Source organism: Anas platyrhynchos, chromosome 11 (assembly GCF_047663525.1).
Source record: "Anas platyrhynchos isolate ZD024472 breed Pekin duck chromosome 11, IASCAAS_PekinDuck_T2T, whole genome shotgun sequence".
Classification (NCBI taxonomy): Eukaryota; Metazoa; Chordata; class Aves; order Anseriformes; family Anatidae; genus Anas; species Anas platyrhynchos.
This window is the reverse complement of record NC_092597.1, coordinates 14,123,043-14,139,363: the sequence shown is the minus strand read 5'-3', so window position 1 is coordinate 14,139,363 and position 16,321 is coordinate 14,123,043. Positions and strand designations below refer to the sequence as shown.

At 53.6% G+C, this 16,321-nt stretch overlaps 1 protein-coding gene across 1 annotated transcript; it reads left to right on the top strand.

Moving 5' to 3' along the window:
* The first annotated feature begins 3,247 nt into the window (after positions 1–3,247).
* OAZ2 (ornithine decarboxylase antizyme 2) lies at positions 3,248–15,829 on the top strand. Its single transcript, XM_038184796.2, is given in 6 exon segments — positions 3,248–3,282; positions 6,281–6,356; positions 6,358–6,438; positions 11,577–11,752; positions 13,456–13,541; positions 15,104–15,829. Coding segments are annotated over 6 exon segments (573 nt in total). The 5' UTR covers positions 3,248–3,262; the 3' UTR covers positions 15,238–15,829.
* Positions 15,830–16,321: the final 492 nt, after the last annotated feature.

Genomic DNA, 16,321 nt, shown 5'->3' with positions numbered 1-16,321 from the left:
GCCATCTCTGAGGCTGACGCTCACATGAAAACCTCGAGACGTGATTCCAGGCTCCCGGCTTCCATGAACTTGTCCGCGGCTCACCCAGAAACACGGGGAGCCAAAATCAGGTGTCAGGAGCGCTGCCGGTGCTGCTACAGCTGTAACATGATCCAGACGTGTCGGCACAGGAAGGCCGAGCTGGCAGCGGGCTGGGAGAATCGAGGTATGAAAACAAAATTCCCTGGCAGCGTTTTTTTTGTTTTTTTTTCTCCTAGCAAAACAAGATCCTAATGTAGAAAAAGAGCAATCACAGGAGCGGGGATGAAAAGGCTGCTGTCGAAAACATAATTACATTCCAAGATGCCTTTTCAGCCCTAAAAAGTTCTGAATGACATGTTTCTAAGGATGTTTTTTTTTTAAATAACTACAGGTGATTCATTCCATGGAAAGCTACCAACCTTTTTCCATCTTCGTTTTGAAGCCTCTGGAAGTGTTTTTGAGTAGACAACACCCTTCCAGCACAGGCAGCGAGGCCAGGCGGCTGCGGGTCCCGAGGGACGGGCTCGGAGGCTCCAAAGATGAGGGCAGAGCCAAGGGAAAGGCACCCGGTACCCACCGGGGGAAGAAGGAGAGGAAAGGGCTACAGCTTCTACAGCTTCCCTGGTGCCCTGCCTTATCTGAGCGGCTGCATCTCCGCGAGGTCAGCAGGAGACCCGCTGACTGCATTGCCACGGAGCTGCTCAGAGGGGGTGAAGGCGCTCCCGGACGTTTCTCACATGAACTCGAGGACAGCGCGGCCAGGACTGCCGCCAAGGCAGAGCACAGAGCGAACGTCCGAGGGACAGCCTGTCCCGCAGGGACCCGCTGTCCTCCTCAGGCCCCAGCATCTGGGCAACATCTCTGTCGTCAGCCCCACATGCAAGGAGGCTGTGACCACGCAGCTGTCCTCCTGTCCCCTTCTCCTCGCCCGTCTCCACCTAGTGTCTTCTGGCTGAGGCAGCTCCACGAGGTGCTCCACGAGGATCCGTTCCACATCTGGAACCTGGGATAACTGACCCTAAAACCGGCATGACGAACAAACAGCAAGGCTATTCAGCCCGACCTTGGACTGGCTGCAGCACAAGAAGCGTTCCCAGGCCAGGAGAAGATAGAGGAGAACCAGGCAGCGCTCTGCTGGAGTGCCATGCAGGATGCTGTGCTAAAATAACACGCTCTGGGACCTGGGAATCTGCCGGCAACTGGATTTTATTTGAGAAGTAAAAATGGAGAGAAGGGTGACGGCTCACCAGGGAGAAGGGTGGTGGTGCCCAGCAGAACCTCACAGCTCTTTGGCCAGGACAGCAAACAAGGGACAGCAGAAACACCCTAAGCACAGCAGCGGTGCCCAGCTTTGCAGAGCAGGCGAAGGGAAAAGCCACAAGAGCCACAAAAACCGCTGGCATGCACCAAGTGCCTCGGGAGCCAGGCTGGGGTAAAAGTCCAAGCAGCACGTCTCCGCTCTGCAAAACATCCAGAGGTGTGGGAATTACAGACACAGGCATGCTGCAGACACGGGCACATGCAGGCAGAGACACCCGAACCGTCTCAGCAAAGCGTTTGGAGAGCTGCAAGCAGCAGCCAGAGACCTCGTGCTCGGCAAGCCTTCCTTGGCGCAGATGGGGACACGAAGGGACACGCAATAAAACCCTTCCCGGGGGATACAAAAATAATACCGTGTACATTCCAGCTTCCCGAACAACAATCGCCTGAGAAGCAGGCACTGTGGGAAAGTCTCAGCTCGCTTTTCCTGGGTATTATAAATAGAATTACGGCTGCGAGGCCATTTAATGGGCTCCGTTTGAACTCGGGCCCTGGCGGGAGGCCAGCTCCCTGCACAACAGCTGGCCCCTTCCTGACAAACCAAAACACGCGTGCGGCAGCGCTGGGAACCAGGAAGCCCCGACCGAGTGCTGCCCGTCAGACCCCGCAGGCTACGGGCCCGCAGATGAGGACAAGGAGGCACGGGGGCGGGCGGGCAGGTGTGAGGTTTCCTAAGATGTTCTCCAGCTTGCATCTCAAAGGCCTGAAGAACTTCTCTTCCAGACGGCTGCCCGCTTCCTGAGCCCCCCGCAGCCTGCAGCTTGCCCTCCAGGCTCCGTGTCTGTGCCCAAAGGGCTGTCGGTGCCGTTCCTTTAGGGGATGCTGCTCATCGCGAGAGCCCGCAGAGCCCTGCAGCGGGCAGCTCAGCACTCTGGTGTCCGCGTTCCTCTTGTCCTGCTTCATGCTCCCACCCCTCTGTAGGTCTGTATGTCCTCAGACCACATGGAAGGGGCATCTGCATCCTCCAAGCAGTGGGGGCTGCAGACACCACCGGGGCCCAGCTACTTCACAGATTGCTCAGAGTGGTTGAGGTTGGAGGCACCTCAGGGTCCATCTCTGCCACCCCTGCTCGGGCAGGGACACCTGGAACAAGTCGCCCAGGGCCACGTCCAGGTGGGGTGTGAAGATCTCCAGGGGGGGAGGCTCCACAACCTCCCTGATCAGCTCTGTCACCCACACAGTAAAATAGCACATCCTGATGTTCACAGGGCACCCCCTGCCCTCCAGTTTGTGCCCAGCGCCTCTCATCCTGATACTGGGCACATCAGGAGAGCGCCTGGCTCCCCAGCCTTGTCTCACACCCCACAAAACCCTTGCAGAAAGCCCTCCCTGCAGCAACCCCGGGGCTGCTCCACGGGCAGGAGGGGCTCGGAGCTGCCTCAGCCCAGCACCACACAGCCCCAGGGCACAGCGTGCACAAGGACAGGGGCTGCTGGATGGGTGCAGGGCAGGGCCATAGGGCGGCCATGGGGCTGGGGCTCCCCTCATGAGGGAGCTGGGGGCACTCAGCCTGCAGGAGGGGAGGCTCTGGGGTGAGCTGGAAGGGGTCTTGTGAAACACATGGAGAGGGGCTCCCCCCTCAGATACTGACAGGATTTGGGGTGTGCGTGCGGTTTTTAACTAAAACAGAGGGGATTTGGGTCAGGGGGATGAGGAGGGGGGAGAGCGCAGTGCGCATGCGCCACGCGCCTTTGTTTGGGGCGGCGGCGCTACCCAGCGGGCCCGGCGCGCGGGGAGCGGGGGGCGTGGCCTCAGCGAAGGGGCGTGGCCTCAGCGAAGGGGGCGTGGTCACGGGGGAGGGGGCGTGGCCTCTGGGAGGGGGCGTGGCGCGGCGCGCGGCGGGGGCAGTCGGAGCGCGGCGGCGGCGGAGGGCGGAGGTGCGGAGCGGAGCGGAGCCCAGCGCAGCCGGAGGCAGCCGAGGATGATAAACACCCAGGACAGGTGCGCGGCCTGGCTCGGCTCGGCTCGGCTCGGCTCGGCTTCTCGGTGGGCCGCCGCTGCTGGCTGAGCTCGGGGAGCCCCGGCCGGGTGGGCCCGGAGGGCCGCGGCCTTCCCCCGGCGGAGGCGGGCAGGGGGCGGCCGGGCCCCGTGTGCGGGCAGCGCCCTGCGGGGAGGCTCCGAGCACGGGGGGTGCGCGGGCATCCCCTCGGGGGCTCCACAGGGCCGCTGGGGCTGTCCCCGAGACCCTCAGCCTGGCGGTGAGGGGCTGCGGGGGGGTGTGGGGCCGGCACTGGGCTGTGTGGGGTGTTTGCAGGGTGTTTATGGGGTTTATGGGGTGTTTGTGGGGTGTTTTTTGGGTGCTCCTCTGCTGGGGTTGCTCTGTGTGGGGCTGGCAGCACAGGGGCTCGTTCCTCTGGGCTGCGCTCGTCTGCATCCCCAGGGCAGGCTTGAAGAAGCAAACAGGTTTGTTTTTGTGACGCCAAGGGGGCTGCGTGGGTCCGTCCACTTGGCACAAGTCTTCGGCATAAGGAAAAAAACAACACCGAACCCATCCAAATGTGGAGCCTCCTGGACACAGCGGTGCCGGTTGTTGGCATGGACGGAAAGTGGCAGCGGCCTGGAGGTGCTGGAGAGCCGGCAGGAGCGGGCTGAGGAGCAGAGTCGTCGTCCCCTGCGCTGCCCAGGGCCGGGGCATGGCTGTGGGGCCGCTGGCAGCGTGGCGAGTTGAAATGACACCCGCTGGGTGCACTCGCCAGCAGCTCCCGTTTCAGGCAGGACTTGGTCAAGAAGCTCCGGGAGCTGCTGCAGTGCAAGGCGCTCGCTGACCTCCACGCCTCTTATTCTGAGCTGCTGGAAAGCAAAATGAAGACGGGCTGCAGCGGATGGGAGCTCAGCCCTCATTTTAAGCTCTAAACGGGGTGCGTCGAGGGACGAGGCTTTGCTGGGCCAGTGCATGAAGTTCTTCGCAGGACTGCTGCCGATGCACATTGGGATGAAGCAAAACCTCTTAATTTGTGCCCCCTGCACATGCTTGCACCCCAGGGCTGCTTTTAGGGCCCTGCCTGGCTGCAGCTGCAGAGTTTGGTGGGAGGAGAGAGGCAGCGTGCAGGTCTGGGCTAGGCAAAGCCCCAGAGGGCTCAGCGCTTGAAGGGGTCTTGTGTTTTGACTTCTACATGTGCCAGAGGAAGCAAAACTGGGAAGTGCCTTGAGCTGCTTTGCATGAAAACTGCTGCCTCTCTTTTTTTTATTTTTTTTTCCCACAACTACACTTCATTATCCAGCTTCTTGATGCATTGGCTGCAAGTCGGAGAGAGCTATCAATAGTACATTGTTAGCTGGGGGGGTGAGGGAGGAGGGAAGGGAAAAACAAAGCTGCCAACAGCTTTCTGGGGGTGGGGAATTGCACAGCAAAGTGCTTTGTCATGCCTCTCCACATCCACTACTACTGAATACACACTGGTCCATTGATAGCCCCAGTCATGCCGTGCAGAGGGACTGTATTAATACGGAGTGCGACTGAGCATGTGTGGAAGGGATTTTGCCCTCAGACATCTTCGATGCGACTGCTTAAGCTCTCTTCCGAGCGTGTCTGAGCAGCCTTTTCTGCAAGCAGCATCGGCTACACGCCACGGCCGCGTGGGAGCACCTCCGGAGAGCCCTGCCTAGCAAACCTGGAGGAGAAGGAAACATGTGGAGGAAGAATACTTGTGTTTCCTGCAGAAAGATTAGTTCGGTACGAGGTGGACGGACAAGATCTTAGCAGATTCTGCCTGTGTCGTAACCGTGTTGGCAGGCAGTTGGGTTGGGTTTTTTGGCACCTGTAAATGTTCCGGTAGTTTGTTTGCAGCCTGTTGGTGTGTGTTCCCTGCGTGCTGTTTAGGCGGTGCAGCTCAGTGCTGGGTGCTTTGATACTGAGGACTGCCTGGCTCCTGGAGTAAAAAAAAAAAAAAAACACCATCCTGGAAGCACCTCAGCTGAGAAGCTTCAGCACAGCCAGCCAGTTGTGAATGCTTCTGCAGAGGCTGTCCCGTACAGCCGTGTTCCTCTGTCAGTTTGCCCATTGAAAACCCTCCCGTTCCCCTTTATTTCTCAGGGAAGCTGTGCCCAGGTGGTGTTTGTGTAGCTCTGTGCTGGCGCGTTTCATCGTGGGAATGCTGGAGAATGACTGGTGGCTCTGCCTTGCTTCTGCAGGCTTCGGGAGCGGAGTAACCGCTGCTGCCCCGTGCCTTGGCAAAGGGCTTTTATGGTGCTGAGAAAGGAAGAAACGCTCCTGGAGTAAAATAATTTGATTCCATGAATGTGCTGAAAGCTAGAATAGATGTTAAAGCCTGTGTTAGAAGTGAACCTAAAAGAGCATACAGATGAGATCCCAGCAAACTCAAAGACCAGAAGGGGAACTCTTTCTTCTTGCGTTAAACTCTTAAAATAGATCTTAGGACAAAGTCTGCGGGGTGAGCTTGTAATATGTAGGGTTGGGCTGAAGGATGCTTGTGTGGTGTTTCACGTGCATGTGAGGATGGCAGCTGGGATGCTACGGAGTACGTTCAAGGTATCTGAAGAACCAGCCCTTTCGCCTCCTCCCTGTTTTGAAAATGTGAAACTTAAACCTCCTCCTTCTGGGCCCTGTTGATCTATTTGTAGATATTTGTCTACAGAAAATGTGTGCTCATCTGGTCATGCGTTTCCAGCCATCTGCTATTGGCAGCCTTCCAGGCGTCCCTTATTAGCATGAGGTTGCTCAGCACTCTCTGGGATCTTGGCTGCAAAGCCCCTCCTCCATTTCGAACAGAGCGCTGCCCTTCCCCGATACAGCAGTGCCTGGGCAGCAAAATGTTTTACCAGAGACCTCCGGGCACCAAAGGCTCGGCAGCTGCCCCTCACCTCGCGCAGAGGAGCGGGAATACAGGCGGTTTGGGGTTATGGGGAGCTGGAGTATCAGAAACTTGGGCCCCTGCTAACGTAACCTGGTGTTTTTCTGTTGTCCCTTTTTGTCTTGCAGTAGTATCTTACCTTTGAGTAACTGTCCCCAGCTGCAGTGCTGCAGGCACATCGTTCCAGGGCCTCTGTGGTGCTCCTGATGCCCCTCACCCACTGTCGAAGATCCCCGGTGGGCGAGGGGGTAGCAGGGATCCTTCTCTTTCAGCTCTGATATATAAGGTGAGAAAGATCGGATGTCTAAACAATGCTCCGTGTAACAAATCTACTCGCTTCCTTCCGCAGCCTGATGGGAATAAATGCAAAAGTCTTCAAGGTAATAAATGGGGGAGGCTGCTAGCTTTTTCAGCAGCCCTGCTGGCAGATGACTGAGCTGCTTGCAGCTCTGCCTTGCTTAAGTATCACCTGTTTATTAAGAAACTTCTTATCAAAGGTGTGCAGCAAATGACTGGCTAGCCCAGTTCCCAGAGCCTGTTTCAGCTGCTGCCTGCAGAGCTGGCGTTATCAGCATGTGAAGCAACTTCTTACATGTTGTGCAAAAAGAGGAAATGGGAAGCAGAAAGGTGAAATGCTGGGAGAGAAGGGTCGATAAGCTCCTTCCCGTGCCCTGGTCCGGAAGGTAACGCTGCCTGAACCTCACAAAAGCAGGAGGCTCACAAACGGGAACGTTTCTGGAATGCACACAGAGGGTGAGGCAAGATTGTGGGGTGTTCGTGGCTGCAAACTGGCCTAGGAGTACGTGGGTCTGTGTTGCTTTTGTTCCATGGCCACCCTCATTCTAAAGGATCTATCCTTTTGGCCTTCCGATGAATTGGCTCTTTCTGTGGAATAATCAGCACTTGTGCAGCTTCTCTGCGTTACGTTACAGTGCTGCACATCTGTCTCCCTTCTGGGACAGGCACTGTTTTTCCCCAAGCCAGGGTGTAAAGTGCTATCAGATGAGGCTGCCTGAATTTATGCTAAGCTTGCAGATCTGGCTGCTCAGACAGAGAATTGCTGTCATAGGTGTTAGACTTGATTTTAATTACCCCGTGGGAGGCAAGCAGCCTTCGTATGATGAAAGGATGCAGGCCCTTTCAGGTTGCAGCTACCAAAGTCTCCTGTGGAAACTCATGAGAAACAAGAGACCTCGGGGCTGCTTTCAGAGGAGTTTGCTTTAATGCAGAGCTGGTGAATTTGTAGCGTGTGCCTTGCCTGCTTGCCTTGTGAATAAATGTCAAGCTCTAGCCTCTTCATAACAATGTGACATCAGATTAACGCTGTTGAATTGTCACAGATGTTAGAGGGATGTGGAGTCCAGACAGGCAGCAAGCAGCTTGGCTGGCTTCATTTCACACAAGGAGACACGGGCAGCTTCAGGAGGGCTCAGGACATGAGCTGCATTCTGTCAGGGTCTGATGGGTGACAACTGGGTGACCCTGCAACTTCAGCTCCTGCAGGCCAAGTTTGCCAAGCCTTGTGTATGCACCAAGCAGGACCAGAAGTGGAAAATGGTCTAGACGTAGAGGAGATGCTGCTGGAAAGAGTCACAGTTTGAAGGCTTTGAAGTATTTGATTTCAGTACAGCCTTGAATCAGCACAGAAGCCTTTGGTGGTGGTGTGTAGGCAGGGCTTGCTGCCTGAGATCTCCTCCAGATAGCTGCTTCTCAGAAGTCAGAATACAACTTCCTCCAGGGCTTTGCTGACAAAACCCACCTTGCCATCAGAGCCTGGCAGAGGATTGGCCCCTTCCTTCATGTAGCTCATCCCAGGGTGGAACAGGTTGTGTTTGTAAACCACCTCCAGCAGTTTAAAGTCCCACTTCAGATGTGGTGATGGGAGAGGGCCTCAAGTTGTGCTGCTGTGGCAGGGAGTTGGTTGGATGTTCAGAGAAATGTCTTTACTGAGAGGGCTGTGTGGCGTTGGAAGTGGCTGCGTCACCATCCCTGGAGGTCTCAAGAAACATCTACCTGTAGGGTTTTGTAACGTGGCTTCATGGTGGACTTTCCACTGTGAGGTTTGGGGTTGGACTAGGTGATTTTGGAGGCCTTTTCCAACCTGAACAGTTCTGTGACTCTCTGCCCCTCTCCACAGCTCGCTGAAGGTACGGCAGGAATGGCAGGCTGGGCTTTCCAGCCAGCATGACCTGGAAAGGCATCTGGGCCCAAAAGCTTAAGTACTTTTTCCAGCTGTGTCAGCTGTTCCAGTTCAAGGGCTGACCTTTCTGAACGAGCCTGCCTCCTCCTGAGCGTGCAGCACAGCGCTCGTGTACAGCAGGGCTATGAATCGGGCAGCTGGGGCTCCTGGTAGCTGTTGGTATTTTCATTTTAAGGGATTTGATGCTCCACCTTTTATCGAGGGAGCTCTGTAGAGCTGGGAAAGCAATGGTGATGGGAGTCAGTGCTGGGCAGCCAGGAGGGGCTTTGTGCAACGTCCGTGCTCTGGCCAGCAAAGTTGGCAGGAGGCTGCAGGTGTAGTGCATGCAGACAGCAGGCTGCCTGCGGGGGCTTCTGGAGCTGCCTGGCCATGGCAGAGCTCAGTGTGCATCCCTCCATCCCTGCCAGCACGGAGGGGCCTCCCTCCGTCCTGATCGGGGTGCTCGAGGAGCATAACTGGGTTTTGCTTGATGCAAAAACCGGGTTGTGCTTTGAGCAGGTTCCAGCGAACTCTGGGCTGCTGCTTCCCAGGAACAGCTCCTCTCCTGGGGATCTCGCTAGCTCTATTTTGATACACAGGAATAAAACGCCGGCTGCCCGAGCCAGGCTGCGTAAGCGTAATTCTCACAGAACCAGGGGCGCAGCTTCTGTTCATCCCTGCAGTTTCGCTGCCTCTGCAATAGCGGGATGTGTACCAGGGGGCTTGGAAAAATCTCCTGAGGTTGGGAGCCTGGGGAAGGCTTCGAAAGCGCCTGACTTCTGGTTGCAGCAGGGCTACGTGACGGCAGAAAAGCTCTTCCCCTGCTCTCGCAGGCTTCTGCCAGCCTTCCCACACAAACGCACGCATGTGCCTCCCCTTGCAGCGTGTCAATCCCAGCCTGCTTTACTCAGCTTCCTCGTCCTGTTCTTGTTTTGGTGAAGTATGAGAAAAGCATCTGTGAGCCTGTCTCTTCCTTGAGAGAGATCTCTTCTGGAATGGAGATGTTCTCTGCACAGGAAAACAACTGGAAAAGGCTCCCATGAAGTCACCGGTGAAAGATGTGCATAATCCCCTTGTTTTGCTCTGTTTTTAAATAGGCCTCTGTGGTGCAGAGCTCTCTCTGGGCTCAAACCTGACTCTTCCTGCAGCTCTGCTGTGTCTCGCTCAGCAGCTGTCTGGTTTAACCTCTCCTGGAGCAGCTGCTGGTGGGCTTCTTGCTGCACTGGGCTAAAAACCGTGGTGAAACCTGACGGCAGGCACAACCACGCAGGCTCCTTTCAACCTGAATGAATAAACTATTTCCTACAGGATATTTACTCCGATGAAGTGTAAATTGTTTTGCAGTGGGCCCGCACTCAGCTTTGTGCGCCTCAAACAAACGGCAGCTTCCTCTGCTCCCCTTACCAGAGCCAGGCAGTTCCTGATTTACATGCAGAGCTCCCTCGCCGCCAGCATTAACATGCCCACTGCCTTCTCCCTTGTCACAGCAGACAAACCAAGGGGCTGGACTGTTTCAGTGTATGTGGTAATAGGGGTTAAACCACTGGGAAACGGGGTGGAGGAGCCCAGCAACGTTCTCAGAGGGTTTTGATGAGCATTGCCCTTTCTGCTTACACCTTAGTAGGATAAAACACCTGCAGGGCAATATCCCCTGCCCACCCTGTGGCTGCAAGGAGGAATTCTGCAGCCCCAAGCTGCACTAAATGCCCCCAGGTGTGGATGTTACCGTCGGAGATGTATAGATGTGCCTATAAGGGATTTATCGAGGGCAGTCCGGTGATGTGCTGCCGTTCTGCACCCAAAGCACTTGTTCTGTTGTCAGCCCAGCTGCTGGTCAGCAGAGCAGAGCTCATACTGAGCTGCTCAGTCACTCACCCTGATAAAATACAATGCCCAGAGGCTGGACAGACCCCTGCCCAGTGACCCTGTGGGGTAAAGCACCTCCCACCCAGGTGTTCCTGAAGCTCGGGAGCAGCACAGGCTTGGCTTCTCCTCCCTGGTTTGTTCCTGCCCGTCAGAGGTGCCCAAGTTGTACAAGCTGCACGTGGGACAGCGTGCACCAGGCTGCAGCCCAGCACATGGGAACGATTCAGCTTGTGCTGGAGTTGACAGCGTTAACTCTGGACCCTAATGAATTTCTGGAGTTGTGACACTGGGGCTTTTCGAAGTTAAATGTGGAAGATATTATTGGGCAAGCCAACTGCCTACGGAGACTGCCAGGAGCAGGAATGGCATTTAACCACGGAATTGTTTTCTAGGAACTGCTAAGCTGAATTTGAGGCTGGCTGCACGCTTGTTAGAGAAGTGTTAGAGGGGGACATGTATGTTTGTGGTCTCTGGAAAAAGACTTTGTCACAATTTTCACATCGGCGTAGCTTCTGTCTATTTTGGGGGTCTCTGTGCTATGCATTCTCCTCCCTTGTACCGGGAGGCGAGCCATTTGCCATACCAGTTGGCTGTAAAATCTGGGAAAGCAATTTGTGGTCATCCCTTAAACAAAAAGACTGTGCTGGGGACTGGGGAGACAAAAGTGGTCAGGCTGCCACAGCAGATGCTATTGCAGCTCGTCGGATGTGTTCTTTGAAGGGTAGTTCATGAACCGCCCTCCAAAGATGTGGCTGGGAGCTGCGGTGAATGAATGGACTCTTGCTGCCCAGAAATTGAATAAAATGGGAATATGCAAAGCTGTGTTCTCTTGAACAGAAAAGCATGCCTAGAAAATCACTCCAAGGCTGGAATACTCGTTTTGGTGTGTCCCCGAGCCAATGAAAGGGGAAGGGAAAAGTATAATGTTCTCAGTAAAATTATTATAGCATTTATTTTGCATTTGCATCCCCCCTGCCTGTTAGGGTGTAGGGTTTTACTTTTCACTCCTATTTCTTTGTTAGGCCAGAACAAAAGCGAGGTGTTCTGGGAAATGCAGGCAGCTTAAAACAATAGCTCTTAACCCCTTGTGGGTGTGAGGGGCGCTGAGACTCGGGCATGAGTTTGTGCCTCGTGGTGCATACCTTTGTGAGCTGTGCTGGGTCTCACGGGGCTGAATTTTAGGGGCTGGCAGGACTTCAGGCACACACCGGTGTGCAAGGGCTGATCCCAGTTTTTTGGGAGGGGGCTCCCGTTGAAAGCACAGCCCCTTTGCGTGTTCACTGAAGCAAGGTCTCTTACACTTTTGGTCTGTAGTTTCACGCTTAGTTTTCTTTAACCTTAAAGCCTATTTCACGAGCTCTCCTCCCTCCCCTGTCCAGGACGAGAAGATCACTGTTAACCAAGATGTCCCAGTGCACGAAGGGAAGCCTCATATTGTCCACTTCCAGTACAAGGTCACAGAGGTGAAGACCTCCTCCTGGGATGCAGTGCTCTCGAATCAGAGCCTCTTTGTGGAAATCCCTGACGGATTATTAGCTGATGGAAGCAAAGAAGGGTGAGTTTGGTATCCTGGAGCTGTGCCCACAGGGAGCAGCATTTCTCTGGTGATGTTCCATGTGTGGGGAGAACGAGCTGTACATACATACAGTGCCTCTCTTCCTGATCTGTACAGCTAAAGCACGTCTTCGCTGCCTTGTCTTCACAGAAGAGTCCTGTTAGTCCTCCATATGTATTTTTTCCCCCCTTTGGAGACCGTTTGAGACAAGTTACTGTTTTTGAGGTCCTGTGCTAATGAAAAATAAGCAAGAAATGAGTGGAGTGATTCTTTGCATACTTTGTGGAAAATTCTGTTCCGCTGGCCAATTGGCAAGTATTTATTTTGGCAAGTGTCTTCCTCTCTTTCAGGGAAAAACTCCATTATATTGATGTGCTCCTTCTCATCAGTAGGTGGTTCTGCTCTTGGGCTGCTGCCATGCAGGCTTCTGGCTCTGCCAGAATCTGATTTTTCTCTGCTGGCAGAATACGGGAGTGTTTTGTCCAGACAGCTCTGCTCTGGGAAGTTTGTGTAAACGCAGCTTCCAGAGCAGCTACTTCCTGCCAACTGCTTCGCCAGAGATCTCTGCTGGCAGGGAGCGCTGTAGCGTAGATGTGGTTTCACCAGATTCCTGTGCAGAGCTCGCTGAAGCCCTCCCAAATTTCCAAATAGGGTTTACCAGCAAATGGCACAAGCTAATTGCAAAAACCATCATTGGGCACCTTCAGTAAGCGCCAGTATCCCTGCTGCCTCATGCTCGTCTCCTTGGAATCTGAGTCCAGATAAATGTTTCTGCATAATTTCCGCAGTCAGCCCATAAATCCTTTGGCTGTCCATGTGCCTGCTCTCCTGGGAGCAGGTTCTTCCGTGGGGGTATTTACCCGCCCAGCTCATCATGACTTAAAGCACGATTTTGCAAGATTATTTTTAGCTAGGTAAAACAGCCTAGTAGAGGCTATAATTAAAGTAGTTCATTACCATATTAACAAAATCCTTGCAAATTTAATCTCCCTCGGTGCGCTCCAGTCTCACTGACTGCTGTTTAATTAGATCTCGATTCGAGCCCTGTTTGTCACTGCTCTAGCAGCCTGCATCGTAAATGGTTACAAGGCCGGCAGCACCGCGCGGCTCCCCGGGGCTCGGATGGGGTCAGTGCCGCTCTGCTCCCGTCAAGAGAGGGGCAGAAATAATTTAGCTGGAAGGAAGCTGGGTTTCATGATGCAGCTTCTCAGCTGTGCCATCCAGATAATATGTTCAGGAAACAGCTTTGTCTGTGCACATGCTCCTGCAGCGATGGTTTTCTTTTCTGCCTGGCGTGAGCTCTTTTATTTTATTCTGTTTTTTTTAAATCTTTACATAACATGCAAAACTTAGAGATCCCGTGTGGTGCCAGGGGAAGGAATGTAAACAGCTGCGATATTCAGCTTCCCACCTCTGAAGGCTTGTATGCAAAACTCCTGGCTGGTGGGGCTGTGCGTGCTGGCAGGCGAGTGCCAAGGACACGGAGCTGTGGGGTGACTTGGTGGAGGACAGCTCCCGGTTTTGCAGGGCTGGACATGAAGGCAGGAAGTCCATTGTTTCAGCACCCATTGTTCGCTGGAAGGTGTCTGTAAACAAGTCATCTTTCTGCCTGACAACATCCAAACAGTTGATAGTGCTCAGTGGCTTCCTCAGGACAGGACTTCCTATAGCTGATGTTCTTTTGTCTTCTTCCTCCTTGGCAGGTTATCAGCTCTGTTGGAATTTGCTGAAGAAAAAATGAAAGTAAACTACGTCTTTATTTGCTTCAGAAAAAGCAGAGAAGATAGAGGTGAGAACTCAGCCCTGCTGGGAGGTTTGCTCCTTAGATCTAAAATGGTGCTGCTGGATCTGTACAAAAATCCGGTCATCCCAGGGCTTCGGGGGACACGTGCTACTGCAGGAATTGTTACATGCAGAATTTCTGTGGTGTTCTCACAAATCAGAAATGGTTTCTCATGCAGGAAATAAGCCCTGTCTTGAGACTGAGGGAGAGAGAACATCTTGATTTCTCCAGCTGGATATGCTGTACTGTCCTGCAGTTAAATTATTGCTGGTATTCTCAAGGAGAAAGCTGCTCCTGAGTAACTTGGAGTACTTTCCTGTCCAGAAGTGGTTAATAATCCTTCTTGGGTAAGGAGGGAAGGCATTTGGCACCAGGATTCTGTGATTTGCAAGGGGAAATCAAGGAGAGGTTAATAACATGGTAAATGAATACTGGTAGCTTGTTGCCCTTGTGCTCATCTGCTTTTTAAAGATCTCCTGGCACTTTTGCCCTTCCTAGACCTACAGGTAATCCTGACCCTGGCTATAGATGCTTAGGGCTTAAGGGGACTGCATTAGGATCTAAAGATAGATGTGTCGGATGAGTGATTAGAGCACGGAAGTTTGAGATTTGTGATGAGGTACCAAGCTACGTACGTGTCACTTCAAATCCTACTAGACGCAGGCTAGTAACCAAGCAATTACCATGGCAGGAATAATTCAAATCTTAATTCTAATTTTACTCCGCTGCTTCGCAAGCTGCACTGCCTTCTCTGAAGTGAAGCACGTTGTTACAGCTAAGCTGTGCTGACCCCAGGAAGTTGTGGCTCCACGTTATGATACCAAGATTAATTTCCAAACGGAGTTCTTGCTCTAGTGTGTCACCAGCAGTAGCTGCATAGGTGACCTCCATGGTGGCTGTTTACAGGGGACATCCGATGCTGGGTTTTGCTCGTTTTTAAAAAGCACAGGAGTGTTGCTATTGAACCTGACTTATTCATACGAGCTCTAGACTCTCAGTCTTTGTACAGCTGAAATTCAGCATCGCCTTGAGGACACATAGGAGCTGCTCTGCGTGACTGTGCAGAGCTCTGAGGCCAATCATCAGGAGGTGTCGCAGAGATGAGGTGCTGTGGCAGGGTGGCTCTCAGGTCACAGGGGAGCGGCTGCTGTAGTAACAAGGGGACACACACCCTGCTAGTGCCACGTAACCTCACCTCACCCAGGTGAGCACACGTGGGGCTCCGGGGCTGCAGCTCTCCAGGGGCAACGTGCGCAGCTGAGCTGAGGCTGCAGCGAGCTCCAGGTCCTCCTCATGGAGCCAGCAGATCTCTGACTGCTCCCTGAGCAAGTAGGTTCCCATCTGCTGCTGCACGACCTGCTTTCAGGGCTCAGCGGGTGCTGGGAGCAGCCCCCCAGTTCAGCACGGAACAGACATCGGCGTGCAGCTGGTGGGTAACCGGGCGGCTGCCGCAGTGGAGTGCACAGCTCGAGTCTCCCTCTCAGCCAGGAGTGATGGTCGTGGCTTCTAGGGCAGCACAGGTACAGAGGATTATTCCTGATGGTAACGGATTTCCTTCTCTTTGGTAGCTCCACTCCTGAAGACGTTCAGCTTCTTGGGCTTTGAAATCGTGAGGCCTGGTCACCCCTCTGTCCCGTCGCGGCCAGATGTGATGTTCATGGTGTACCCCCTGGATCAGAACTCTTCCTCTGACGAAGAATAGTTGCAGCGGGGGACGCGAGTGTGACCTGAAAATGCTTTTGAGGGGAGAGAGGGTTACATCTCCTTTCTTGAGGAAAGGGAAAACAAGCTTCTGTTGGACTGAAACTGCATTTCTCATTGTTAGATTGGCCTGTGTATCCTCAGAGTTGACTATCTCATTGAAACGTGTTGCCTAGAGAACTATATATACACATGTAATCACCAAATAGTAAATGGAAGATGTTTATGAACTGGCATAGGAGCTCTTTACATGCAGCTGTGTGGTGTGTTAGCCTAGAGGCGCCTCATGCCCCGGCCACGTGGGGGCCTGGCAGCGTAGGGGAGCACAGCGGTAGATGCAGCATCATCAACTCCTTGACTTCTCCACATCAGTGTTGGTTCTTTCCCCATCACCTGATGTGTGGTGTGCGCTCATCTGACCGGCTACCTTTTAATTTTCACTCAGACTCTTAAGTGTAAGGCATGTTTGGGGTGTTACACACACGGAGGAGACGTGAGTTAACCTTTAACACTACATTAAAACCCCTGTGCATCTCTGCTTTGGGGCAACCAATGCTGTTTTAACTCATCTAACTTTTTTTTTTTTTTTTTTTTTTTAAAGAAAAAACACAAAACCTTCTTGCTCTTCCAGCTTTTGTTTAAACAGTCTTACTCTGTTCAATGTTACCACTGCACTATCACAGCATTTAATAAAAGGGGCATTCAGATTAACTTCACCCAGCTGGGGCTGCTTATTTAAAAAAGGAACGGAGCCTTTTTCGTGCTGCAATGGTACTCTGCTCTGCTAGGGTCAAGCGAGCGTTTGGAGCGATGCCTCGGGTCTGGGGGAGCGCTCCCTTCCCCTGCTGGAGTCACGCTTTCCGTGGTTCAAAGAGCACTTGAGCCTTGGGGCTCCTTCCCAGGGCGAGGCGAGGGGCTGCCCTCACACCTCTGTCCGGGCCCTTCCAAAGAGAGACGCTCGAGCCCCGAGAGGAGAGATCGGCTGTACCCAAAGCCAAGGGAGTCGTGCAGGGGGCAGCTCGCGTTTCACTCGTAGCGCTGGGGAGCGAGGTTGTGCTCTTGTCTTCGTGCCATGTGGACGTAAC